General features: G+C 50.5%; 1 protein-coding gene across 1 annotated transcript; it reads right to left on the bottom strand.

Annotated features, from left to right (window-relative positions):
- Positions 1-1,912: 1,912 nt before the first annotated feature.
- On the bottom strand, positions 1,913-25,977 carry LOC120397111 (stonustoxin subunit alpha-like). The gene is made up of 3 exons (XM_039522624.1): positions 25,888-25,977; positions 11,481-11,612; positions 1,913-4,625 (listed from the first exon to the last, which is right to left on the bottom strand). The coding sequence occupies exons 2-3, from the start codon at positions 11,575-11,577 to the stop codon at positions 2,878-2,880; spliced, it is 1,845 nt and encodes a 614-aa protein (XP_039378558.1). The 5' UTR covers positions 11,578-11,612; positions 25,888-25,977; the 3' UTR covers positions 1,913-2,877.

The following is a 25,977-nucleotide window of genomic DNA, read 5'->3' as shown; positions in this document are numbered from 1 at the left end:
ATAGCCCACCGCAGCCTAAAATGGTCACTTTGACAGCGGTGGGATCCCCAATTTCTCTGTTATTGGGGCAGGAGGAATAAAGTGTTGTTACCGTGAGTATGTGAATGAGGGACTATGAACTGGTTTTATGACAGAGGGTCTCACCATCAACTAAGTAGCACTCACCGAGAGGTGCTTGCAGAGAGAGGAAGTATTGCCTCTGAGAGGTGCCGGGGGTGGGGGGGAATGTAATTGTCCCTGGTCATTGAGTGGGGGCTCAAGCAGGTTTTGCATTGCATTGTTGAAATGGAATCCCTGGATACTGAACCCGGCCCTTGTTGCTGCCACCTCAGAGGGGCAGAAGGGTTACATATATATACAGAGAACATGAACAGATGGGGGTTCCCATACCAACTCTAATGAGACAAATCAATTAAAGTGGCCTATTATCAGCAGGAGGGGAAAAAGCTTTTGTAGAGATAATCAGGATGGCCCATTTCAGACAGTTGACAGGAAGGTGTGAGTAACAGTATGGGGAAAAATTAGAATGGGGAAATAGTTTTTAGTTTGTGTAATGACACATCCACTCCCAGTCTGCCATGTACATTGGCCAAACTGGACAGTCTCTACACAAAAGAATAAATGGACACAAATCAGAAGTCAGGAATTATAACATTCAAAAAACAGTTGGAGAAGTCTTGGGTTCAGTGTGACATTCCTTTTTGCTGCGATTATTTATTTCTTGTCATCTTGTTTACAACTCACACAAACCACCAACACTCAGAGAGCTCGGATAGTTTTAAGAAAAAGCACCAGTGCTAGCATTTTGGAGGAAATGTCTCACTGTTGCACTTACAATGGTGTAGCTCCAATATGTACTTCTGGGGGAATTCCGCCCCACTGTGCACGCACAGAATTCATGTAGATTTTTTTTCTCTGCAGACAATACATTCTTCCGGAGAGGCGCTGCAGTCAGGCCTTTCGCCCAGCAGAGGCTGTTGTGCCAGAGCAGAGGGCAGCTGGCTCAGCCAGCCGCAGCAGTCAGCAACCAGTGGGGAGGGTCAGAGGCTGCATTCCTCCCAGTGCATGCAGCCAGGTGAGGAGGAACGGGATGGCGGGGGGGGGGGGCACAGATGAAGTGGGATGCACAGGGCTGCTGGGGGGTCACATAGACTGGGGTTCAGAAGGGCTAGTGGGGGAGAGAGACTGGGGCAGGTCTGAATGGGAGTGGGAGTGCAGGGCCACATGGGGTTGGCGGGGTGGCTGATGGGGATGCAAGGACATATGCGGAGGGAGGTGCATGGAGATGGGGGATGGGGACACAGGTGGGAGAGGGGTGCAGGGACACATGGGGTTGGCAGGGTGGCTGATGGGGATGCAAGGACATATGGGGAGGGAGGTGCATGGAGATGGGGGATGGGGACACAGGTGGGAGAGGGGTGCAGGGACACATGGGGATGGGGGCAGACTTGCCTGATGGATGGGAGACACTAGGGGTCAGTCAAGGGTCTTCATCGGGGAGGATCCCCAACTCCCTAACAAGCCCCTCCCCCAAAAGAAACTGTTCCCTACTTCTCACATCCACACCCAACAACCGCCTCCAGGTTCACTCCCAGGCTCCTTTCCTCTCCCTCAGCTCCTCCGGTACCCCTGACTCCCCCCAGCCTTTGCTCTGCTTCTGTGGGGTGCAGGAAATACAGTTCTGTATTATAGTTTAAAGGAATTTTTATTCAAAGTTCTGTATTAATATGCCTAGTAAGGAATCTGTCAAAAAACATTTCCTGAAACTTTTTTGTTGTCTTTATTGTTACAGACATAGTTGCTGACAGGTATTTTGAAATAAATTGCCAAAATAATTGAAACTGACGTGATTATATTTACATTATTTAGAGAAATAAAATATGCAGAATTTTGCAAAATTTTAAAATACTGTGCACAGGTTTTTTAATTTTATGGTGCAGAATTTTTAATTTTTTGGCACAGAATTCCCCCAGGTATAAATATAAGCAGTGACAGAGAGAGCACTTGTATAAACAGAACATAGGTTTCTAACCCTGATCTGAGAAGTGTCCATGTGAACATTAGATAGTGAAGCAATTTCCTCTTAAGGAGTTAAACTATTTTTTTTTATTTTTATAAAATGTTTTTCCCTCCAATTCAAGGGGCCAGATTCCTCAGTTAGTTACACTGGTGTAAGCTGAATAGCGCAATAAAGCTGGTGTAAGTTAGAGGAGAATCAGGCTGATTGAATCTTAAAAGAAAATGTTATAAAAAAGACAAGAGACACCAGCCCTGAATCATGGCTAAGCTACATGCTTTGGTTAAACTGGCGATTTCATTTTCATGGGTAAACTGCCGTCAGTTTTCATTTAAACAAGCCTTTACAAATATCCAGTTTTCCTTTCACAAAAGTTTTGAAGGCAGACTTTTTTTCTTTACGCTTCTCATACATATCCTTCTCTCCTGGCAGCAGGGGCTCCTTATTGGCAATCTTTCTTATTATCTCAGCTATTTCCCTCACTTCCCTCAGAGATTTTATCCTTTCTTGGTACCCAGGCTTTAGTTCCTGTTGTTCCGACATGATCAGCAGGTCAATGTATTCCGGCGTGGACAGCGGGTTGGGTTTCAAAGCAATTGCTTGCAGACGCTGGAGGCTGCGAGATGATTTATCAATAAGCTCCATTAATATCTCTTGCACCACACAGTATTCCTGAGACAGCTTCTCAACCACATTCTATGTCGATAACACCTCAGCAGATGCCTTCTCATACTTCTCTTTCAGTTGTGCATAGGTCCGTTTCTCTTTTACTACTTCATAATCCCAATTGTACTTTTGATTGAAATGAACGTTGCAGTCACATTTACTAGGGCAAACTCTGCAACATCCTGTATTCCCATCTATAGCTGCTGCAGCCCTTCCACAGCCGTCTTCACAGTATCACTCACGTCGCTGCTCTCGCTGAGCCCTGGTTTGCTCACTGCAGCGTATCGGAACTGGTACTCGGTGTTTGCACGGAGCCCTGTTACTGTGAATGTCTCTTGTGTGTTATTTACATCCACAGCCGTCCAGTTCTCCTGCCCTACAATTCTGTACTCTGCCCGATAGCCGGATATCGCAGCCCTGCCATAGGCTGCTGGGTTAAATGTGAGCTGCACACGGTCATGTCTGATTCCATCAATCAGGGGAGGAAGAGGCTTTGATGGAGGCTCAAAGTTGGTGCTGATCAGCTCCCCATTTTCATACAGGTAAATGGAAGTGCCTGGATTGTCCTCGTCTGGGACAGAGGCCACAATGAACCGAGTCTTCCTGTTAGGTTTGTTGACACTGACAAAATGTGAAAGGGACTTTGCAGATTTTTGAGCTTTTTGATATATTTCTTTTTCCTCAAACCACACTTTGGATTTTGGTTTCTCAGCAACAGAACTGGCTAATGCAGGATCATGAGTTTCCTTGATCTGAAGCCATTGTTTTAAATCTGATAAATATGGCTCCTCTTCATGCAGTGAGGTGAAGGTAAAGGAGACGATGAAGTTAGTCTCAGGGTCGATTACTATTTCATTTAGTTCACTCTGGGAGGACACCACCTCTACATTGCTTAGGATCCTAAGGTAGGAATTCACATAATCCATCTCTTTCTCCTTTGTATCCAGAAATTCACTGAGACACTGGGTATTGAACGGTGACTGGTTTTGACATGATAAAATATCCACCAGAGCCCCTTCCTCTTTTCCACCTCCACGGATTAATGGTAAGAGTCCCGCTAACTGTTTCTGGAAAGTCTCTCTGTGTTGCTTACACAGATCTCTGAATTGCTGGATTTTCTGCTTGATTTCGGGGAAGCTTGTGGTGATCGGATTCTTCACCATGTCATTGCATCGCATGTTTAGTTCTGCCAGTTCCTCCATAGCAGTCTGAACATCAGAAATCAGTGTTAAACTGATCTCACGCACCAGCCGAGCCGCTCTGGAATCCAGCTTGGTCAGCGGGTACAACCAGACTCTCACTGGTACGGCCTTCTCCCCGCTGTCACCCAGCAGCTTTGGGAGGGTGGAATATGTTTTCATGGCATCTTCGAAATTAGTTGGTTTGTTCTCAAGAGCAAAATCACCATGGAACTTGCAGTTAAATTTTTCAGCATTTAATTTTTCCCTGTCATCCATTTTGACAGCTCCTTCCCCTACTATGGAAACCGGGGGTATAATTTTAATTGCAAGCTTGAGCTTTCCCTCTATCTCACGCACATTCTCAGAAGAAGAAACTTCCCGATCAAACACGAAGAAAGCCTGAGCCCCGTACAGCACAGCCATGACCACATGGGTGGCCGTGCCTTGGTCAAATACAGCAGGGTAAGAGACATTCTCTGTTCCTAAATGGCTCATAGTTAGTTGCTCAAACTTTGTTGTGGCAGAGTACTGGAGAGTAACTCTGGCCTGTTGTTTGGATGTTTTGGTGTCATTTAAGTATTTGGCAGATCCACTTACTTCAACCAGCCCCCCCAGGAAACTGGCCTTCAGCGAGGCTGTGACATTGAGGGCATTGGCCTTGTCTTCAATGGTGTCGGATGCGATGATCTCAAATTCAGTCCTAGGTTGTGGTTTTCTGTTTACATCCTTGAGAAGCTGTTCCGGGCGCCATAGCGCGATCCCTGGAATAGTAGAGACAAACACATGGTAACGTAACTGGTAGATGCACAGGACACAGAGTCTGTCCATGCTTTAATTGTGTCTCATTTCTGAGATTGAAAAATAACGAGTGAAGGACATCAAGTAAATAGACCTGGTAACGTACAAATGTGCCAAGTCAAGGCTGGACTACACCCAGAACAACCTTCCCTGGCCCCCGGCTTCTTACGGGACTTTGGAAGATGTGAACTTTTCTGATTTTTTTTAATAAATCCCTCTCCAGAGTGACTGAGTTCACTCCCCTTCAGGAGTACACTGCTCCAGGCAGCAAGTGCTCTGGTTATGACTGAAATCTCACTTCCGTTAGAAACATCTGGTTTATTCGATTTAAGAAGCTAGGAATTGCCACACTTGATCTGATCAGTGATCCACCTAGCCCAGTGTTCTGTCTCTGAGAGTAGCCAGCACCAGATCCTTCACAGGAAGGCGCCAGAAACCCCACTATATTGTTGGAAAAACCACCCTCATGAAGGTCTCATTGATCTCTAATAGTTGGAGATTTGACTTAAATCTTGAGCATGAGATTTTACATCCCTTCCTAAACTTTATTTTCATTGTTATAATCCCCATATTCTTGTTACCCATATAAATTTCCAGTCCCTCTAAATGTCTAAGCCTGGCCTCAGGACACATGGCTGGTGAAACCAAGGCACCTGGGAGACTAAGGGAGTTAGCCAGCTGAGTTTGCCAGGGAAGGGAGCCAGGGAGGTAGGGTTTTTCTTTAACTTGAAGGCACTGCACAAGGAAGAACCTGCAATGGTGCATTGCCAACACCTCTGCTAGCTCTTAATCTGCCTGCGCCTGTGGGGGCCCTGGCCAGACAGCCATCCTGACTGGAGGCTTCTGCCCAGATCCTCATCTTCACTTGCTGGGAATGCAGCCTGCATGTCCCTGCTGAAAACAGCCAGGCAGGGGAAACCAGCTGGTGTGAGAGGCGTCTGTCTGGGGAGTCCCTCAGGTAGCAGGTAAGAGAGCTGAGGGAGGAGGTGGCTCAGCTATGTAGCATCCAGGAGCGTGAGGACTTCATCACCAGGATGCACATGGAGACATCCGAGATGGAGGATGCCAGCTGACTAGGGATGACTACAGAGGCACCAGAAGAGGAAGGAGACCCGGCTGCTCTGCAGAAAGGAGACTGGCTGCTGGCCACCTTAGACAGTAGGCTGTGCTCCACTCCCCACCCCGCTCCTCCATGCATTGAGGTGAAGAACTGGCACGCTGTACTGGCCACAGGAGGAGAGGAGCAGACCCCAATGGCTGAGGAAGAGGAGCCACCTGCTCCCAAGGCTGGGAGGCTCACGGCCACCACACCCACCAGGAGGGGACGTAGGGTGCTGGTGGTCTGGGCTCCCTGCTGAGAGGGATGGGAGCCTCGATCTGCTGACCTGACCTGACATCCCAGGAGGTGTGCTGCCTTCCTGGAGCCACGTCCCTGGTGTTATGGAAAGGTTGCCACGGCTCGTCCATTCATCTGGCCACTGCCGCACACTGCGCATCTACGTGGGCACTAATGCTACCGCCAGTCTGACCCTGGCCAGTGACTCCTGCGCTCTGGGAGTGAGGGTGAAGGAGTCACGGTCCCATGTTGTGTTCTTGTCCATCCTCCTGGCTGAGGTTAAGGGCCCAGGGAGGGACGCGCACACCCTGGGGATGATGCACGGCTGTGCGGGTGGTGTCCAATGGCGGAGTTTGGCTTCCTAAGTCATGGGAGGCGGTTTCAGGAAGGAAATCTGCTGGGAGGAGATGGGGTACACCTGACCAAGAAGGGGGGGAGCATCTTTGAGCACTGACTTGCCAACCTCGTGAGGAGGGCTCTAAATTAAGATCAAAGGGGCAGGTGACAAAATACCACAGGTAAGTATCAAAAAAGTGACCTTCACAGAGGGTGAGATGTTGCTGGGGTGAGGGGGAGGGGGAGTGGAAAATGTACAGTCGGGTCATAGGAGCAACAAGCAGGATAACAGAGGGGGAATCTGCTCAATATATTACTTGTCTATAGACAAATGCCAGGTGTATGGGGAACAGACGGGAAGAACTGGAAGTCTTAGTACATAAGCTAATTTATGCTTAATTGGCATCAATGCAATTTGGTTCGATAAATCTTGTGACTAGAACTTTGATGCATGGCATGTTCGGGACGGAAAGGCAGCAAAAAATAGAGGAGGGTTTGCACTATCCATGAAGAGAATATACACGTATGCTGTGGTTCAGGAGGTGAGAGGCCTACCCAGTTGAAGTTCTGTGGGTAAAGATAAAAGTGGGCAGGGGAAAACAGGGGTGATGTTATCGTAGGGGTCTTCTACAGACCATCAAACCAGGAGGAAGAGACGCATGAGGCATTTCTAGAGCAAAGAACAGAAATATCCATATCACAAGAGCTGGTAGTAATAGGGGACTTCAACTACCCAGACATCTGTTGCAAAAGTAATACCACAAAACACAAAGTGTCCAGTAAGTTTTTGGAATGTGTAGGGACAACTTCTTGTTTCAGAAGGTGGAGGAAGTAACTAGGGGGCAGCCATTTTAGACTTGATTCTGAGGAAAGGGGAGGAATTGGTTGCAAATCTGAAGGTAAAAGGCAATTTGGGTGAAAGTGTTCATAAAATGATAGATTTTATTATTTTAAGGAGAGGAAAGAGTGAGAGGAGGAGAATAAGACAATGGACTTCAAAAGAGAAAACAGACTTCATCAGACTCAGAGAACTGGTAAGTAAGGTCCCTGGGAAGAAAATCTAAGGAAACAGAGGCAATCAGGAGAGCTGGCAGGTTCTCAAAGAGACAATATTAAAGGCACAATTGTAAACTATCCTGATGTGAAGGAGATAGGAAAAATAGCAGAACAATATGGCTTCATCAGGAGCTCTTCAGTGACCTGAAAATCAGAAAGAAACCCTACAAAAAGTGGGGACGTGGCTGAATTGCTAAGGAGGGTACAAAAGAACAGCACAAGCAGACAGGGACTAAATCAGAAAGGCTAAGGCACAAAATGAGTTACACCTAGCGAGGGACATAAAAGGCCGTAAGAAGAGGGTTTTTAAAAATATATTAGGAGCAAGAGAAAGACGATGAAAAGTGTAGGTCCACTATTTGGTGGGGAAGGAAAGTTAATGACATCAAGAACACAGAGGTGTTTAATGCCTATTTTGCTTCAATCTTCTCTAAAAAGGTAAATTGTGACCAGGTGCTTAATACAATTAGTATTAATAATAAGGGGGAAGACACACAAGACAGAATAGCAAATAAACAGCTTAAAGAATATTTAGAGAATTAGATGTATTCAAGTCAGCAGGGCTTAACTAAATTCACTTTAAGGAACTAGCTGAAGCAGATCTTGGATCTGTCAGTGATTATCTTTGAGAACTCACGGATGATGGGTGCGGTCCCAGAGGACAGGAGAAGAGCAAATATGGTACCTATCTTTAAAAGGGGGAATACAGAGGATCCGGGGAATTATAGAATAATCAGCCTACCTTCAACACCTGGAAAGATACTGGAACAAGCTATTAAACAATCAGTTTGTAAGCACCTAAAAGATAACAGGGTAATAAGTAATAGCCAACATGGATTTGTCAGGAACCAATCATGGCAAACCACCTAATTGCCTTCTTTGACCGGGTTACTGGCCTAGTGTTTAGGGGGAGAAGCAGGAGACATGATAGATCTTGATTTTAGTAAGGCTTTTGACACAGTCCCATAGGAAACTAGGGAAATGTGGTATAGATGAAATTGCTCTAAGGTAGGTGCATAACTCGATGAAAGGCTGCACTCAGAGTAGTTATCAATGGTTTGCTGTCAAACTGGGAGGATGGATGTAGTGGGGTCCTGCCAGAGTCTGACCTGAGTCTGGTGCTAATCAGTATTTCATCCATGACCTGGATGATGGGCTGGAGAGCACACTCATACAATTACCAGATGACACCAAGCTAGGAGGGGCTGCGAGCTCTTTGGAGGACAAGATTAAAACTCAAAATGGCCTTGTTGATTTCAGATCAATTCTCCAGTTTATAAAGATGAAATTCAACAAAGACAAATGCAAAGTACTACACTTAGGAAGGAAAAATCAAATGCACAAATACAAGACAGGGAATAACTGGTAGGCAGTAGTTCTGTAAAAAATAAACTGGGGTTATAGTGGGTCACACAGTGAATAGGAGCCCACAATGGGATGCAGTTGTGCAAAAGGCTAATGTCATTCTGGGGGGTGTTAACAGCAGTGTCATATGTAAGACACAGGATGTAGTCGTCCCACTCGTCTCGGCACTGGTGAGGCTTCTGCTGGAGTATTGTGTCCAGTTTGGGGTGTCACACTGCAGTAAAGATGTGGACAAATTGGAGAGTCCAGAGTAGAGCAACAAAAATGATAAATGGTTTAGAAAACATAACCTCTGAGGACAGGTTAAAGAACCAGGTATGTTTAGTCTCAAGAAAAGGAGACAGAGAGGGGACCTGCTAACAGGTAAGGGCTGCTATAGAGACGACAGTGATCAATTGTTCTCCGTGTGCACTGAAGGGGGGACAAAAAGTAATCGGCTTGATCTGCAGCCAGGGAGATTGAAGTTAGATAATAGGGAAACTTTCTAACCATGGGAGCAGTGAAGCTCTGGAACAGGCTCCAAGGGAGGTTGTGGAATCCCCATCACTGGAGGGTTTGAAGAACAAGTGAGACAAACACCTGTCAGGGATGGTCAGGGTGCACTTATTCCTGCCTCAGCACCGGTAGCTGGACCAGAACCTCTCCACGTCCCGTCCAGCCCGACATTTCTGTGATTCAGTGATATCGAGGGGCAGAGAGTTCGTCATGCTGATCACATTGCTTTAAAATGTATGTCCTTTTGGAGTTTAAATGAGTTGTATTTTAATTTCATAGTGTCCCCTTGTTCTTGTACTATGAGAGAGGAAATAGGTCCTGCGTATTCACCTTCTCCAGCCCATTCATTCTTCTGTATCCCTGGAGCATTTCCCCCTTATTCTTCTCTCCGTATGAAATCTTTTGCTTTGTCAGTCTCTCTTCCTGTGAAATTCTCCCCAGGCCTCTAGTCACTCTCCTCGTCGCTGCCCAACCCCCCTCAGTTTTTGTGATATCCTCTTTGTGATGGGACGGCCAGCACTGAACACACGTTCCAGGGGAGAGTGGCCCATTGATTTATATGGAAGCCCAGGGTTTGAATGAGCTCTGCCCTGACAGCTAGCTGGGGAGGGGGAAGGCTTCAGGACCAGACTGTATTTACATGAACACACCCACTCGGCCCAGGTACCCAGCAGACAGAGCTGTGCTGCCACAGGGATCAGCTCTGGCTGGTGTTGGGTTACAATCACTTTGTATTGAACGCAGGGGAATGAAATGTTGTTATCCTGATTGTAGGAGTAGAGGGCAGCAGATCTGTGCTTAGCCTGGCCTGTCTGAGGGGGTCACCCTCAACTGAGCTGAACTCGCCAAGCAGGGGTCTCGGATGCCAGATGTGGGGTCAGGTGTCTCTGCTGGGAGGGGTGGGCTCTGCCTGAGAGTCCTAGGCATGGTTTAACCTGCCCCTTGCCACTGTTCAAAGCTAGAGCTAATTAAGGCTCTGTTAGGAGTCTTTTGGTTTGTTAGGTGATCACTAGATCTGAAATCACCTGTTGTGGGACAGCATTTCTGCCCAGCCTGCTTCAGCAATGAAGTTCCCCCACTAAGAGCTGAAAGTCACTGAGTGCTGGGTGGAAACTCAAGAGACTGACCTACAGAGGTCACAGTAGAGAAGCAGGTGGCAGCAGAAGGGGATGGTGGGCACTGGTGGCAGGGCAGCCAGCGGAGTGGTGAAGGGGCGGCTGGCGGGGCAGCAGGCGGCGGAGCAGCTGGCAGAGCAGCCACTCCATAGGAAGCACTAGGATGGCAGAGTGAGCAACGTGCCTTTTCTTCCCCCCAACCCCAGGGTGGGGAGATGAACTCACCCAGATGCACCTCTGAAGTCTGGGTCCTCACTAACCAAGGACAACCCCTGTGAGTGGGGTGTGGTGGAGGGAGAAGGGACAGGCACGTTGAAGGAACTTTTGGTTGTAGAACTCAAGAACCTGAGGCCAAAGACCCTGCCCAACGCACTCTGGGGTGGGGGGTTTGCTCATGGTTTAAGGTTTATGAATCCTGCTTGCAGCATTTTCCCAAATTAGTGTCCAGCGACTTCCCTCCTTTCATTCAGTGTTGCACTGTTGAAAGGGAACCCCTGGATATTGAAGCCGTCCCTGGTTGCTGACGATGTCCCCTGGCAGAAGGGTTACCTGTATAACGCCATTGGAATAGCTCGGGTGGCATTTTCCATCCCATTCCTCAGGCAGCCTGGCACCATTTACTGTTTGGGCGGCGACTGAATACAGAGCAGGTGTTTTCACTGAGCCGTGCACAGCGATGCCCAGGCCTTTTCCGGGGTGGGGACAGTTAATATAGGACACAGGGATGGGTGTGAATAGCTGAAGTTTGTCTTTCTAATGGGTCCCATCCTGCCCCAAAGATTTGTGTGTAGAGAGGTCCCTTCTCACCTGGACCTTACCCCTCCCGTGTGGAAATGGGGGGATGAGCCAGCTCGGGGGCACTGTCCCCCTTTCGTAGGCCGACTGCGGTGTGGGTGGGGCTGCAGAGATACTGCAGTGGCAGGAAGCGGATGGGAAGTTTCTCATTTCTCCTAGTGCAGCCTGTCCTGTAAGGAGGGTCAGCAGTACCCGGGCAGGTTTCGATGCCCTTTATTTTCCCCCCAACTCAAATCCCAAACCCAAATGTTCCTCAAATAAACAGGTGCCAAAATAACACACGAAGTTGGGCCCTGTGCTCCTCCCTGCGTGACAGTTACCTGGGATGAGGGAGTCGCTGCGGCAGTCGTACAGCATCCCCAGCTGGAACGGGCGGCCCAGAGCCGGCATCACAATGATGTCAGCTAACCCGGCCATTGTTCCACACCCAGACGCTCTCTCCTCTGTCTGACCTGCAAGAAATAATTCGTGTTATGCTAAAGTTCTCCAGGGGACAGATTCAAATGCTTCTCCTTGGCTGAGGACTTCACATCGCTCTGAGGAGGTGAGTTTGTGAGCATGATTCTGTGTCACTTCCTGACACACACACAGGTGCTGTGATGTTCCCCTGATGTTATCTGGACCGGTGATCTGCTAGGTCACCCCAATACTTGACACTGGGAGCCAGCCTGACCCTGCTCTGCTGTGAGAACCCCACTCCTGGGCTGTTCACACACAGCCTCTGGCATGTGAGCTGCTCCTTGGGTTGTGCAACTGAGTGACACTAGCCAGTCCCAGACGCAACCCTAGGAATCTCCATCTTGCAGTGTCCAGTTATGCCCCCTGGATGCTGCAAGCTTATACGAGTTTTTCAATTTAACAAAGAAATTGCTATGTACCAGGCTTGTTATCCCAAGGGGCGTCTCTGACATGCTTCAAACCAAACACACTGCTCCAGGGAGAATAAACAAACTAATTTATTAACTACACAGATAGATTTTAAGTGATGATAAGTCAAAGCACAAGAAGTCAGATTTGGTCAAATGAAATAAAAGCAAAACGCATTCTAAGCTGATATTAACACTTTCACTGCCCTTACAAACTGAGATGCTTCTCACCACAGGCTGGCTGGTCGCCCTTCAGCCAGGCTCTCCCCTTTGATCAGCGCTTCAGTCGCTTGGTGGGGGTGTCTGTAGATGGAGGTGGAAGAGAGGAGGAGCCTGGCAAATGTCTCTCCCTTTTATCATGAAGAAGCAGCAAAGAATCCTGTGGCACCTTATAGACTAACAGACGTTTTGCAGCATGAGCTTTCGTGGGTGAATACCCACTTCGTCGGATGCAACCTTTTATCATGTTCTTACTTCCCCCTCGGCTTTACCCCCCCCTTCAGGGTCAGGTGAGCATCACCTCATCACAGTCCATGACTGACCAAAGGAAGGGGGGCGACTCACTGGAGAGTCCAACAGATCCTTTGTTGCTGCCTAGGCCAGTGTCCTTTGTTCCTGTGAGGCTGGGCTGGGTTTGTCCCATCCATGCCCTGATGAGGTGTGAACCTTTGCTCCTGGAGAGTTTTGCCTGGGCTTGTTTTAAGCCATGAGGACACATTTTCAGCCTCATAACAATATACATGAAATTACAACCTATAACATGACTATAACAACCATGTTCACTGCATCATGAGCCTTCCAAAGGCACCCAGCATGACAAACTTTGCATTGGATACCACACAATCACATTATAGGGATGAACATGGGGGTGCAGGGTGTTCCCCCGAGGTACAGAATGTCACAGGTGCATCGTACTCGGGGCTCAGAAACCGATTCCCAACAGTAACCAGTCCTTGCAGGAGCCTGGCAGAAGGGCTAGTTTCGCTCTTCTGTGCATCATTTTGATGCTACTGACATGACTGGGGGAGTTCAGTGATCTCACTGTCTAGTGTAAACACAGAGCTCTGGGCACCAGCGAAGGGAAGTTGTTGGTGAGCTCAGCCAGGGCAGGGTTGCTGGAAGAAGTGGGTTTAAAGGAGAAAGCTGAAGGGGGAGAGAAGGAGATGGTTGGACAGGGTAACACAAACTGGGGTAGGAGACCATGGCCTGACTCTCCACTGCTTTAACTCCTGGTGTCATCACTGACACCCCTAGAAAGTGAGTCTGAAACACTTCTGCTCTGGTCTGGTAGCATTTTAAACCCACAGGTGTCAAAAATGACACAAGCACCAGGCTGGGGAGAATCAGGCTCTAAGCAGTTAGGAACCGAAGGAAGCAGTGAGAAGAGGGGACTGGGAGACAGTGTGAGGAGAGACGTAGGCAGGAAGAGAACAAGCAGGGCCTGGAAGGTGAGGACAAGGGACCTGATTCACTGCAGCTCTGCATGCTGTGGAGACACCAGGGCAAAGTGAGCTGAGAGTGGGTGTGAAATGCTGCCAGTCAGAATGGTCGTGTTTCACAGCCACCTTGCACGGGTGTAAGTGACTACACAGGGTGCAGGGCAAGAGTGAAATGGACCTTGATGTTTTTAAATCACTAATGATGACTTGACATATACTTATTACATTTCATTCTGGGTCTGTGCATTTCACACAATGAATCCTGTAGTCCTGCCGACACTACAGGCAATGGTCACCGTATCCAGTAGGTGAGGAGCACAGGTGACACTGTGATGGTGCTGTTATTTGGCCAGTGGGCATAACTGGACACTGCAAGATGGAGGTTCCTAGGGTTGTGTCTGGGACCCGAGAAATTGGCTCCTGTCATTCGGTTGCACAATCCAAGGAGCAGCTTCCATGCCAGAGGCCAGCGCCGTAACAAGGGTGAGGCGAGTGAGGCACTTGCCTCAGACGCACAAAGCCGAGAGGGCACAGAAAGTGGTGGAGGGAAAAAAAAAAGCCGCTGACAGGCACAGAGATGTTTATAACCTGGGTGATCTCCCCCACCCTCAGCCCCACCTGCCACCCCCCTGCGCCTCCCCCGAGTGTCCCCCGGCTCCAACCTGCTCCCCGCCCATTCCCGGACCGGAGCAGAGCAGCTCCATGTTGCCTCCCTGCAGCAACTGAGCCTGCCCTTCCCCCTCACAGCCTTTCATTTTTCAATGGGACTCTCCACCAGCACAGCCCCCCGCCCCCGCCCCCACCCACAATCGCCGCTCCTGCCCCATGCTGGGCAAGGAGGCAGCCCCATCCCCACCCCCAGTGAGGCTACAGTCAGGGCAACAGCAGGGGAGGAGGCACACGCAGCACCCGCTGGCACCCACCAGTGGTGGGGATGACTGTGCTGCTGGGGGGGTGGGAAAGGGGGCCTCCTCCCCCAGGGTTCACTGCTGCTGGCAGGGAACGGGCCGGGGGGAGTCCTCCTCTCTGGCCCCTGTCCCGGAGCAGCCTGCCTGCACCCCAAACTCATCCCCAGCCCTGCCCCACCCCAGAGCCCACACCCCCAGTCAGAGCTTTCACCTCCCACCGCACCCTCAACCCTCTGCCCGAGCCCAGAGCCCCTCCAGTACCCCAAACCCCCCATTCTCAGCCCCAGCCAGAGCCATCACCCCTACTCTCACCCTGAGCCTCTCCCACACTCCAAACCCCTCATCTGCAGCCACACCCCACAGCCCTCACCCCTGCACCCCCTCCCTCTGAACTCCTCCTATCCCCAAACTCCCTTCCAGAACCTGCACCCCAATCCTCTGCCTCAGCCTGGGGCCTGCACCCCAGACCTCCTCCCTCACCCAAACTCCCTCCCAGAGCCTTGGGCGGGTGGGGGGCAGAGTTTGGGTGGGGGCAGGTTCTGGGCACCACCAAAATTTCTACAAACCTGCCACCGCTGATCCTGCCCTGCAGACCTGAACTCCCAGCATTCTCAGGACACTTGCTGATCCCTAGTGGCCACTGCTGATATCCAGCACCTCCCTCCTCTCTTAACCTGTGAGTCTCTCTCTGGATCGGAACTGGACTGGAACCAGCTACTTATTGTGGGGGGTCTATATCTGAGGAATCCCTTGCCCAAGCAACCCCACTGAGTCTGCCCCCAGGCCTGATGAGCCACTGTAGTTTTCAAAACTATCTGAGTGTGCACGTGGATTTTAGAGCATTTTGAACTATCCGTTCTTAATTTAAAAGATCTGCTCCCGGGGCAAAAGTTTGAAAAGAAGCTGCCCTGCAGCCATTACCCAAAGCAGACAGAGAACAGCAACAACCGACATGCCCTGAAACGTGCTGAGAGCCAGACTGCAGAGAATAATTGATGGAGAGGGGCTGGCTAAACGGTTGGAGCACATTCCCCTGAACTACTCTAGAATGCTGATGGGACAGGTGCTTTTCTCAGCCAGGTGCCTGGCACAGCACAGCATCCTGCCTGCAGCACTTCTCAAATCACTGTAGCTCATCAGCCAGGCTCGAGCCACCCTGGAGATCGAACTCTGAGAACGCTGGTTCCCCAAGGGGAAGTGGGGGCCGGGCACTAGCGGAGGTGAAATCTGATGGCAGGCTATCCGCTGGGTGTATTAGTGCAGTCAGGAGCGGCAGGTTTGTATAATTTTTGGTGGTAGCCGCACTGGCAGCAGTGAGTTGCGGGGAGAGGGTTCCTCCCCACCCCAACACTCACCCAAGTCCCCCCCAGGGTGCTGCTCAGGAGATCCAGCCAGGATAAGCCCCTCCCCACCTTGGAGTTGACTCGGAGTTACCTGCAGGGGCGGGGGGGGGGGCAGCTGTCATGCACCTCCTCCCCTCCCCCTCCACAGACACAAGAGCAGCTGCCTCAGCCTGCCCCCAGAGCCGCTCTCTTGTAGCCGGCAGCGGCCGGCGAGGGAGCTCAGTGCAGAGTTTCAGGGGGCAGCCACTCGCTGCCCAGGGCAGGCAGGGACTCTCGGGGGTGGCAGGTGGGGCCGGGGGAGGCTCAGGGGAAGCGTGGGGGCAGGGCGGCAGGAGCGGGATGCTAAGGAGAGGCATGTGGGGGTGCCAGGCAGGGGGTGGGGGATGCTCGGGGGCAACGTGCAGGGGCGGCAGGCAGGGTTGGGGGAGAGACCTGGCCTCGAACATTGGTGGAGCCAGGCCCACCGGGCCCTGAATTTGCTGGAGCCCAGGCACCACGGGCCCATATAACTCGCCGCCCCTGAGCACAGTGGTTCTCAAACTTTCCAGACTACTGTGCCCGGTTCAGGAGTCTGACGCCAAAGTCCTGCCACCTTAGCTCAAGCATGTAACTTAGCTTTGTGGGGCTCCTGTGGGGCGGGACCCAGGGACAATTGCCCAGCTTGCAACCCCCAATGCCATCCCTGCACATGTGACCTCCCCTCCCCCCAAATGCATCCTGTGACACACACACCAGGTCACGACCCCCAGGTTGAGAAACACTGATCTAGATGAATTGATGTACCCCCTGGGAGATCTCTGCGTACCCCCAGCTGTCCGTGTACCCCTGGTTGAGAACCACTGCATTAGTGCAATACTTGGAAACCCAGTTCTGTGCAAAAAGGAGTTATAAGAACTATCAAATGTTTTGATGTCACAGCTATTTAACATAATGGAGTGTTCATGGGGATTTTAGAGCACTTAGAAAAATCATCCGGCAAAGAGTCAGGGAATCTCAATCTTAATTACAGTGCAGCTACTTCCCACTAAAATCTAGGTTCATATGCTGTCCCCACTCAGGATCTAGACACCCCAAAGGCAGAACAAGGAGTCCGAACCCCAAAGAATAAGCAATGGAATCAAATGATTGTGCACAATGCTATTGTCAGAGGCGGCTCTAGGAATCCGGCCGCCCCAAGCACGGCGGCATGCCGCAGGGGGCGCGCTGCCGGTCGCCGGTCCCGCGACTCCGGTGGAGCTTCCGCAGGCATGACTGCAGAAGGTCCGCCAGAGCTGCCTGCCGCCCTGCCGGCAAAATGCCGCCCCAAGCGCGCGCTTGGCGCGCTGGGGTCTGGAGCTGGCCCTGGCTATTGTGTATAGTAAAGTGGTTAGTGATTTGTGTATCGTGTTTGCAGAGAGCTGGTTCCTAAAGCTTCACCTCCCCCTCCCAGCAGGGCGGTGGCCGGCCAGGCAGGGAGGAGCTGCCTCCCCAGCCAGACAAGACTGACCCAGCCCCTCGCATTGTACAACCCCGGGGGAGACAAAGGATGGGTCTCTAGTGTGCGAACGGTGTGGGGTGCGTCCCAAAGTGACTGAGAACTGGGGGCTGGTTTCAGGCCTTTGGGGTGAGGAACCAGAGGGGAAAAGGCCCCAGGTCTGGTGGTGAAGAACTCAGGGTAGGCAGGTTTGGGGACGCTTGGGACTGGAAGGGCTGGTGGGGTCACCCTGCAGGGGTAACGAGGCTGCTGGAAGCCAGGGTCAGACCTTTATGCCTGTGGGTGGCTACTGGTGCCAGGGCTCTGAGCCAGAGCCGCACAGTCACAGGGCAGGTGGTGACAGACCCCCTGACTGCTCTGGGGATCCCCAGAAGGTGTCACCGCGGTGTCAGAGTGTTTCACATCCAGGTTCCTGCTGTGTCACTTTTCCCTGTATAACATCAATACAAAATAATCTGCTCTCTGCCACCCTGTCAGCTCCAGGCCGTGGCCAGACTCATCCCACCCCTGGCACTGCGGCTGGTGCAGGGAGGTGGCTCGTCCCCTCAGGGCTGCCGTAACTTGTGCCCTGCTTCAGTGGTTCCTCTGGGCCATTGCAGAGATGTAAGAACGCCCCTGTCATGTCTCCTCCAACCCCTGGCGCACCCCAGAACACCCCTGACACCCTCTGTGCTGGGCTCTTGGAGAGGGGCTCAGAGGCTCTCTGGGGTGGGGGTTTTATCCGAGTGACTGTACATTATAGGGCAACTTTGCACCTGGTCCTTTGTCCATCTCCTCACTACTGTATGGAAACCTGCAGCTTCCCCGAGTCACCTCCTTCCCCTCCAGTCTGTCACAAACGCTGCTGCTAAAGTCACCTCCCTCTGCTTCCTCTCCAAGCGCATCCTCTCCTCCTCCGTTCCCCTCCCTGACTGCTGGCCTCTTCCCACGTCCAATCCAGGCTCTGTGGGCTGGGCCCCACTGCCCTGCACCTTGTCACTCACCCCACTGCAAAGGGGCTGGAAAGCACTGGCCAGTGGAATGAAAGTGCTTCACACCCCAGTGTGCACTGGTGTCATTCACTTCACAGAGTGCCGGGCGACAGGACATCAGAGCCACTGAGCAGAGTCCAGCCTGTTACACGCGTCATCTCCCTGTAACCTGCTGCCTTGGGTTCATCTCGCGCTCTCTCCCTGTGGCTCTGGCTCTCTGCGTTCTCTCACTGCCCAGTTCTACGTTTCACCTCTCCTCAGACAGCTCCTCTGGGTCTCACCCCCAGACCAGGTGCAAATCCTGCTGCTCCTGCCTCCGCAATGTCTGTGAGATCCAACCTTTCCTCTGCAGCCTGTCCGCTAAACCTCTTGTTCTCCCGGATCATCGGAGACTGCAGCCTCCCCCTCTCTGGCCTCCTTGATACACACATCACTGCTCCCCAGTACAAAATGCTGCTGCTAAAATAACCTTCCCAGCCTGTCACTCTGACCAGACGACTCCCTCTTTCGCTCTCTCCACTGGCTCTTCCCTGCTTCACTGCATTGGTTCAAAGTTCTTGTCCTCACCGTCACAGCCCTGCATAACGCCAGCCCTGCCTGCATCCCTGACTTGGGGCTTATCACGTCACCCGCCAGCCCCTCTGCAGCACCAGCACTGCCAGTCCCAGTGCCCACTCCTCTGCTGCTGCCAAACCAGCTCCGTGCCTGCTCCCGGGATTCCCTCCGCTCTGGGAATGCCCTGTCCAGCTGGCTCACCGCGTCCTCGCCCGCCCCTCACGCTTCCTTCCATGAGTTCCCCCAGAAGTCAATGAACAACACTGATTATTATTTTATTTCTTAAAAAAAATAAGACTAAGCTTTTTGTGGCAGGGACTTTGAGGTCTGTCAACCTGGGCACCCAACCCTACTAGTCACTTTTTAAAATCTTGGCCATAGTGTAAAATCATAGACTCATAGGCCTGGAAGGGACCTCGAGAGGTCGTCTAGACCAGTCCCCTGCACTGAGGCAGGATTAAGTATTAACTAGACCATCCCTGAGGGCTTGGCTACACTTACAAGTTGCAGCGCTGGTGGAGGCTTTCCAGCGCTGCAATTAACACCCCGTCCACACTTGCAGGGCACAACCAGCGCTGCAACTCCCTGGTTGCAGCGCTGGCTGAAAACCCATCCGGGTTGGGGTATAAGAGTGCAGCGCTGGTGACACCAGCGCTGCTCAGCAGGTGTGGACACTCACCAGCGCTTTACCTGTCCTCCAGGGAATAAGGAGCTATCCCAGAATTCCTGTTCAGCCACTCTGCACATCAGTTTGCACTCTACTGCTCTTGCCTCAGGTGACCCGCCCTTTAAATGCCCCGGGAAATTTAAAAATCTCCTTCCTGTTTGCTGCAGCCAGGTGTGGAGTGCAATCAGTTAATCAGTTACAGGTTACAGGTAACCATGCCTCCACGCGGCAAACGAGCCCCAGCATGGAGCACAGGTGAATTGCAGGACCTCATCAGTGTTTGGGGTGAGGCGTCTGTTCAGGCACAGCTGCGCTCCGGCCGTAGGAATTACGATATCTTTGAGCAGATATCAAGGGACATGCTGGATAGGGGCCATCAACGGGACGCACTACAATGCAGGGTGAAAGTTAAAGAGCTGCGGAGTGCCTATTACAAAGCCCGAGAGGGGAATCGCAGATCCGGATCCGCCCCCACGACCTGCCGTTTTTACGTGGAGATGGACAACATACTTGGGGGTGACCCCACTGCCAATCCCAGGGTAACGATGGACACTTCTGAGCAGGCTGGGGGACAGGAGGAGGAGGAGGCTGCGGGGGGGGGAGAGGAAACCGCGAGTGAAGCTCCTGGGATGGGGGAAGAAACCGCAGATTCCCTGGAGGCATGCAGCCAGGAGCTCTTCTCAAGCCAGGAGGAAAGTACCCAATCGCAGCAGCAGCCAGCAGTTGCAGAAGGACAAGCAGAGGAGCGGTGTACCGGTAAGCGGCTTTTATTTTCTGGGTGGAAATGTTTCTGGAGAGGAAGGGGGGTTATGGATGCATGCATGGCAGCGTCTAGATGTGGAATAGCCCGTTGATGTGGTCTATCACGTCGCGGTAATCTGCTTCAGTTATCTCAGCAAAAGCTTCATCCAGAGCGTGGGCAATATGCCTGCGCAGGTTTATAGGCAGAGCCACTGTGTCCCTTGTCCCAGTGACGGTGACGCGTCCGCGCCACTCTTCGGCCCGGGGACCATTTCTGCACCCAGGCACGCCGCATCGGGGCCCGGGCGGAATCCACATTGCTCTAAAGAGCCCCCCGCTGTTCCCTAGTGACTCGCAGTAGGGAAACATCTTCCAGGATTAAGTCCTGTGAAAAATGTTGGGAGACTCTTTAGTGAAGAGATAGGAGATAAGATCACCCTGCATCTGCATCTTCACTCAACCCCTCTAGCACTCCAGATTACCCGAAGCAACCAGCTCCCTCTCACTCAAGCCCCACTCCTCACTCACCATTTCGTGGCTTCTGTTGTGTTTTCCTTTTGGGATAAAGAATGCAAGTGAGAACTTGCAAGTGAGAACTCCTCAGTGTAACAATTCATGTCTGGAGATAGTGGATACAATGCTGCCCGTGTTAAATGTTGTCATTTCTGTGTGTACAGTGACCTTGACTGGACTGCCCAGATGTTCAACATCACAGAGGCTTCAAAATTTGAGAAAAATCCTGAAAGAGCAAAGAGGACATGCTGAAAACTGTTCTTCAGCACTCTGCTACAGAGAGAAAAGAATTGAAGGAGTGGCGAGAGAAAGAAAGCAGGACCCGCAAGAGAAATGCAGTGGCCAAGAGGAAAAGCACGGAGCGGCTGCTAAGCATCCTGGAGCCAAGCGGAGTCTATAGAGTCACTCGTTGCCATGCAAGCAGAGCACTACCGTGCTACTCCCCACCCGCCCGTCCTTTGTGCCTTGTGCCCCAATGTCAGCTCCAACCACCTTTCCCCAGCATCCAGGCTCTTACCACCACCAGCTGCCTCCAACACCTGTACGTTCCCCAACCAGCCCTGATACCTACCACCACCCTTACCCTCTGCATTCAACCCCATCACCATGCAGTATATGCACCCTGAAGTGCAGGATTCATTAAACAGCAATCCAGACATGGCATATGCAAACTTGTGACTGTACAGTTCACCAACCCACACCCTTGCCCTCTTGTGTTAATGAAATGTTGTGTGTCTGTCTGTCTGTCAAGGAAGTTTTTTTCTTTTCAATAAAACAATTCTTGGCTTTGAAAACAGTCTTTATTATAGCAGATAGTGAAAGACACCTTAGCCCAGTAAAGAAAGAGGCACTGCAAATCATATTATTATTATGGATAATAGAATAACAGTGTAAGCAGTGCAATTCACTCCCATGCAAGGCAGCAAACATTACTGTTGGCTTTCAGCCTCAAATTCTTCCCTCAAGGCATCCCTAATCCTTGAAGCCCTGTGCTGGGCCTCTCTATTAGCCCTGCTCTCTGGCTGTGCATATTCAGCCTCCAGGACTTGAACCTCGGTGGTCCATGCCTCACTGAATGTTTCACCCTTCCCTTCACAAATATTATGGAGGGTACAGCAAGCGCTTATAACCGCGGGATGCTGCTTTCCCCAAGTCTAGCGTCCCATACAAACATCACCAGCGAGCCTTTAAACGCCCAAAAGCACACTCCACAGTCATTCTGCACCGGCTCAGCCTGTAGTTGAACCGGACCTTGCTCCTGTCAAGCTTCCCTGTATAGGGTTTCATGAGCCAAGGCAGTAACGGGTATGCGGGGTCTCCAAGGATCACAGTGGGCATTTCGACATCCCCTACTGTGATCTTCCTGTCTGGGAAAAAAGTCCCTGCCTGCATCTTCCTGAACAGGCCACTGTTCCGAAAGATGCGTGCATCATGCACCTTTCCAGGCCAGCCTGTGTAAATGTCAATGAAACGCCCACGGTGATCCACAAGCGCCTGGAGAACCATAGAGAAATACCCCTTACGATTAACGTACTCTGATGCCAGGTGGGGGGGGGCCAGAATAGGAATATGCGTCCCATCTATCGCCCCTCCACAGTTAGGGAAACCCATTTGTGCAAAGCCATCCACAATGTCCTGCACGCTCCCCAGAGTCACGGTCTTTCTTAGCAGGATGCGATTAATTGCCTTGCAAACTTGCATCAAAACGATTCCCACGGTCGACTTTCCCACACCAAACTGGTTCCCGACCGACCGGTAGCTGTCTGGATTTGCCATCTTCCAGATTGCAATAGCCACCCGCTTTTCCACCGTCAGGGCAGCTCTCAATCTTGTGTCCTTGCGCCGCAGAGTGGGGGCGAGCTCAGCACACAGTCCCATGAAAGTGGCTTTTCTCATACGAAAGTTCTGCAGCCACTGCTCGTCATCCCAGACTTCCATGACGATGTGATCCCACCACTCAGTGCTTGTTTCCCGAGCCCAAAAGCGGCGTTCAACGGTGCTGAGCATTTCCGTGAATGCCGCAAGCACTCTAGTGTCACACGCGGCAGACAAATCCATATTGATATCATCGTCGGACTCCTCACTGTCACTTTGGAGCTGAAGGAATAGCTCGACTGCCAAACGTGTTGTGCTGGTGACACTCATCAGCAGAGTCCTCAGCAGATCGGGCTCCATTTGCCACAGAAATCGCGATTCACAGAGAGTAACAGAAAGACACTCACAATGGCGCCAAACGCTGCCGGAATGAATGCTGGGATGTGAAGCGATGCACCACGGGGCGCTGGCAAACAGGAAGCGGAATGACCCGCACACTTCCTTCCCCTTCCCACAATACTCAGCGCCAAAACGGCGCCAAAACGGGACGAGGTGTTCTGTGGGATAGCTGCCCACAATGCACCTCTCAATACAGCGCTGGAAAGTGCTGCAAGTGTGGCCACACTGCAGCGCTGGTAGCTGTCAGTGTGGCCACACTCCAGCGCTGGCCCTTACACAGCTGCATGAGCAGCGCTGTAACTCCCAGCGCTGCAACTTGTAAGTGTAGCCAAGCCCTGACAGGGGTTTGTCCAATCTACTCTTAAAAATCCCCAATGATGGAGATTCCACAACCTCCCTGGGCAATTTATTCCAGTGCTTAACCACCCTGACAGGAAGTTTTTCCTAATGTCCAACCCAAACCGCCCTTGCTGCAATTTAAGCCCATTGCTTCTTGTCCTGTCCTCAGAGGTTAACGAGAATAATTTTTCTCCCTCCTCCTTGTAACAACCTTTTATGTACTTGAAAACTGTTCTCCTGTCCCCTCTCAGGCTTCTCTTCTCCAGACTAAACAGACCCAATTTTTTCAATCTTCCCTCATAGCTCATGTGTTCTAGACCTTTCATCATTTTTGTTGCTCTTCTCCAGACTCTCTCCAATTTGTCCACATCTTTCCTGAAATGTGGTGCCCAGAACTGGACACAAGACTCCAGTATCAGACGGGTAGCCATGTTAGTCTGGATCTGTAAAAGCAGCAAAGAGTCATGTGGCACCTTACAAACTAAGAAACATATTGGAGCATGAGCTTTCGTGGGTGAATAGCCACTTCCTCAGATGCATGTAGTGGAAATTTCCAGATACTCTAGTTGAAGCCTAATCAGCATGGAGTAGAGCAGAATAATCACTTCTCATGTCTTGCTTACAACACTCCTACTAATTCAGCCCAGAAGGATGTTTGCTTTTTTTGCAACAGTGTTACACTGTTGACTCATATTTAGCTTGTGATCCACTCTGACCCCCAGATCCCTTTCCGCAGGGCTCCTTCCTAGGCAGTCATTGCCCATTGTGCGTGTGCAACCGATTGTTCCTTCCTAAGGGGAGCACTTTGCATTTGTCCTTATTGAATTTCATCCTGTTTACTTCAGACCATTTCTCCAGTTTGTCCAGATCATTTTCAATTTTAATGCTATCCTCCAAAGCACTTGCAGCCCCTCCCAGCTTGGTACCATCCGCAAACTTTATAGGTGTACTCTCTATGCCATTATCTAAATCACTGATGAAGATATTGAACAGAACCAGACCCAAAACCGATCCCTGCGGGACCCCACTCATTCTGCCCTTCCAGCCTGACTGTGAACCACTGATAACGACTCTCTGGGAACAATTTTCCAAACAATTCTGCACCCACCTTCTAATAGCTCCATCTAGGTTGTATTTCCCTAGTTTGTTTTTGAGACGGTCATGTGAGACAGTATCAAAAGCCTTACTAAAGTCAAGATAAACCATGTCTACCCCTTCCCCCCCATTCACAAGGTTTGTTACACTGTCAAAGAAAGCTATCAGGTTGGTTTGACATGATTCGTTCTTGACAAATCCATGCTGATTGTTACTTATCACCTTATTATCTTCTAGGTGTTTGCAAATGGATTGCTTAATTATTTGCTCCATTATCTTTCCAGGTACAGAAGTTAAGCTGACTGGTCTGTAATTCCCCGGGTTGTCCTTATTTCCCTTTTTATAGATGGGCACTAGATTTGCCCATTTCCAGTCTTCTGGACTCTCTCCTGTCTCCCATGACTTTTCAAAGATAATCGCTAGTGGCTCTGATATCTCCTCAGTCACTCCCTGAGTATTCTACAATGCATTTCATCAGGCCCTGGTGATCTGAAGACATCTAACTTGTCTAAGTAATTTTTGACTTGTTCTTTCCCTATTTTAGATGCTGATCCTACCTCATTTTCACTGGCATTCACTATGTTAGACATGCAATCACCACCAACCTTCTTGGTGAAAACTGAAACAAATAAATCATTAAGCACCTCTGCAATTTCCACATTTTCTGTTATTGTCTTCCCTGCCCTCATTGAGTAACGGGCCTATTCTATCCTTTGTCTTCCTCTTGCTTCTAATGTATTTGTAGAATGTTTCCTTTTAGGTCCCTAGCTAGTTTGATCTCATTTTGTGCCTTGGCTTTTCTCATTTTGTCCCTACATACTTATGTTATTTGTTTATATTCATCCTTTGTCATTTGACCAAGTTCCCACTTTTTGTAGGACTCCTGTTTGAGGTTCAGATCATTGAAGATCTCCTGGGTAAGCCAGGTGGTCTCTTGCCAGACTTCCTGTCCGTCCTACGCAGGGGGATAGTTTGCTCTTGTGCCCTTAACAAGGTCTCTTTGAAAAACTGCCAACTGTCTTCAGTTGTTTCCCCCCCTAGACTTACTTCCCATGGGATCTGACCTACCAACTCCCTGAGTTTGCTAAAGTCGCCTCCTTGAAATCCATTGTCTTTATTGTTCTGTTCTCCCTCCTACCATTCCTTAGAATCATGAACTCCACCATCTCATGATCACTTTCATCCAAGCTGCCTTCCACCTTCAAATTCTCAACCAATTCCTCCTTGTTTGTTAAAATCAAATCTAGAACAGCCTCCCCTTAGTAGCTTTCTCCACCTTGTGAAATAAAGAATTGTCTCCCAATACATTCCAAGAACTTCTTGGATAATCTGTGCCCTGCTGTGTTGTTTTCCCAACAGATGTCTGGGTAGTTGAAGTCCCCCAGCACCACCAAGTCCTAGGCTTTAGGTGATTGCGTTAGTTGTTTAAAAAAAGCCTCATCCACTTCTTCTTCCTGGTTTGGTGGTCCAGAACTTTGGGGCTGTAAAAATACCAATTGCTACTATTGACAACTGATGAGATTTTTTAATGCATTCACAACTGTTACAAACCCTTCTGTCAAATGTTGTAACCAAGTTTCAAACACACACACAACACTGTACCTTGGGGCTGCTAATTCAGCTCGGAGACCCAACGTGTATCTTCCTTCAGAGCCTGCTGGTCCCTGCAGCCTGGACGCCGTCCACCGGAGC

The sequence above is a fragment of the Mauremys reevesii genome, linkage group 2 (genome assembly GCF_016161935.1).
Source record: "Mauremys reevesii isolate NIE-2019 linkage group 2, ASM1616193v1, whole genome shotgun sequence".
Lineage (NCBI taxonomy): Eukaryota > Metazoa > Chordata > Testudines > Geoemydidae > Mauremys > Mauremys reevesii.
The sequence above is the reverse complement of the archived record's forward strand: the minus strand, read 5'-3'. Positions and strand labels throughout refer to the sequence as shown.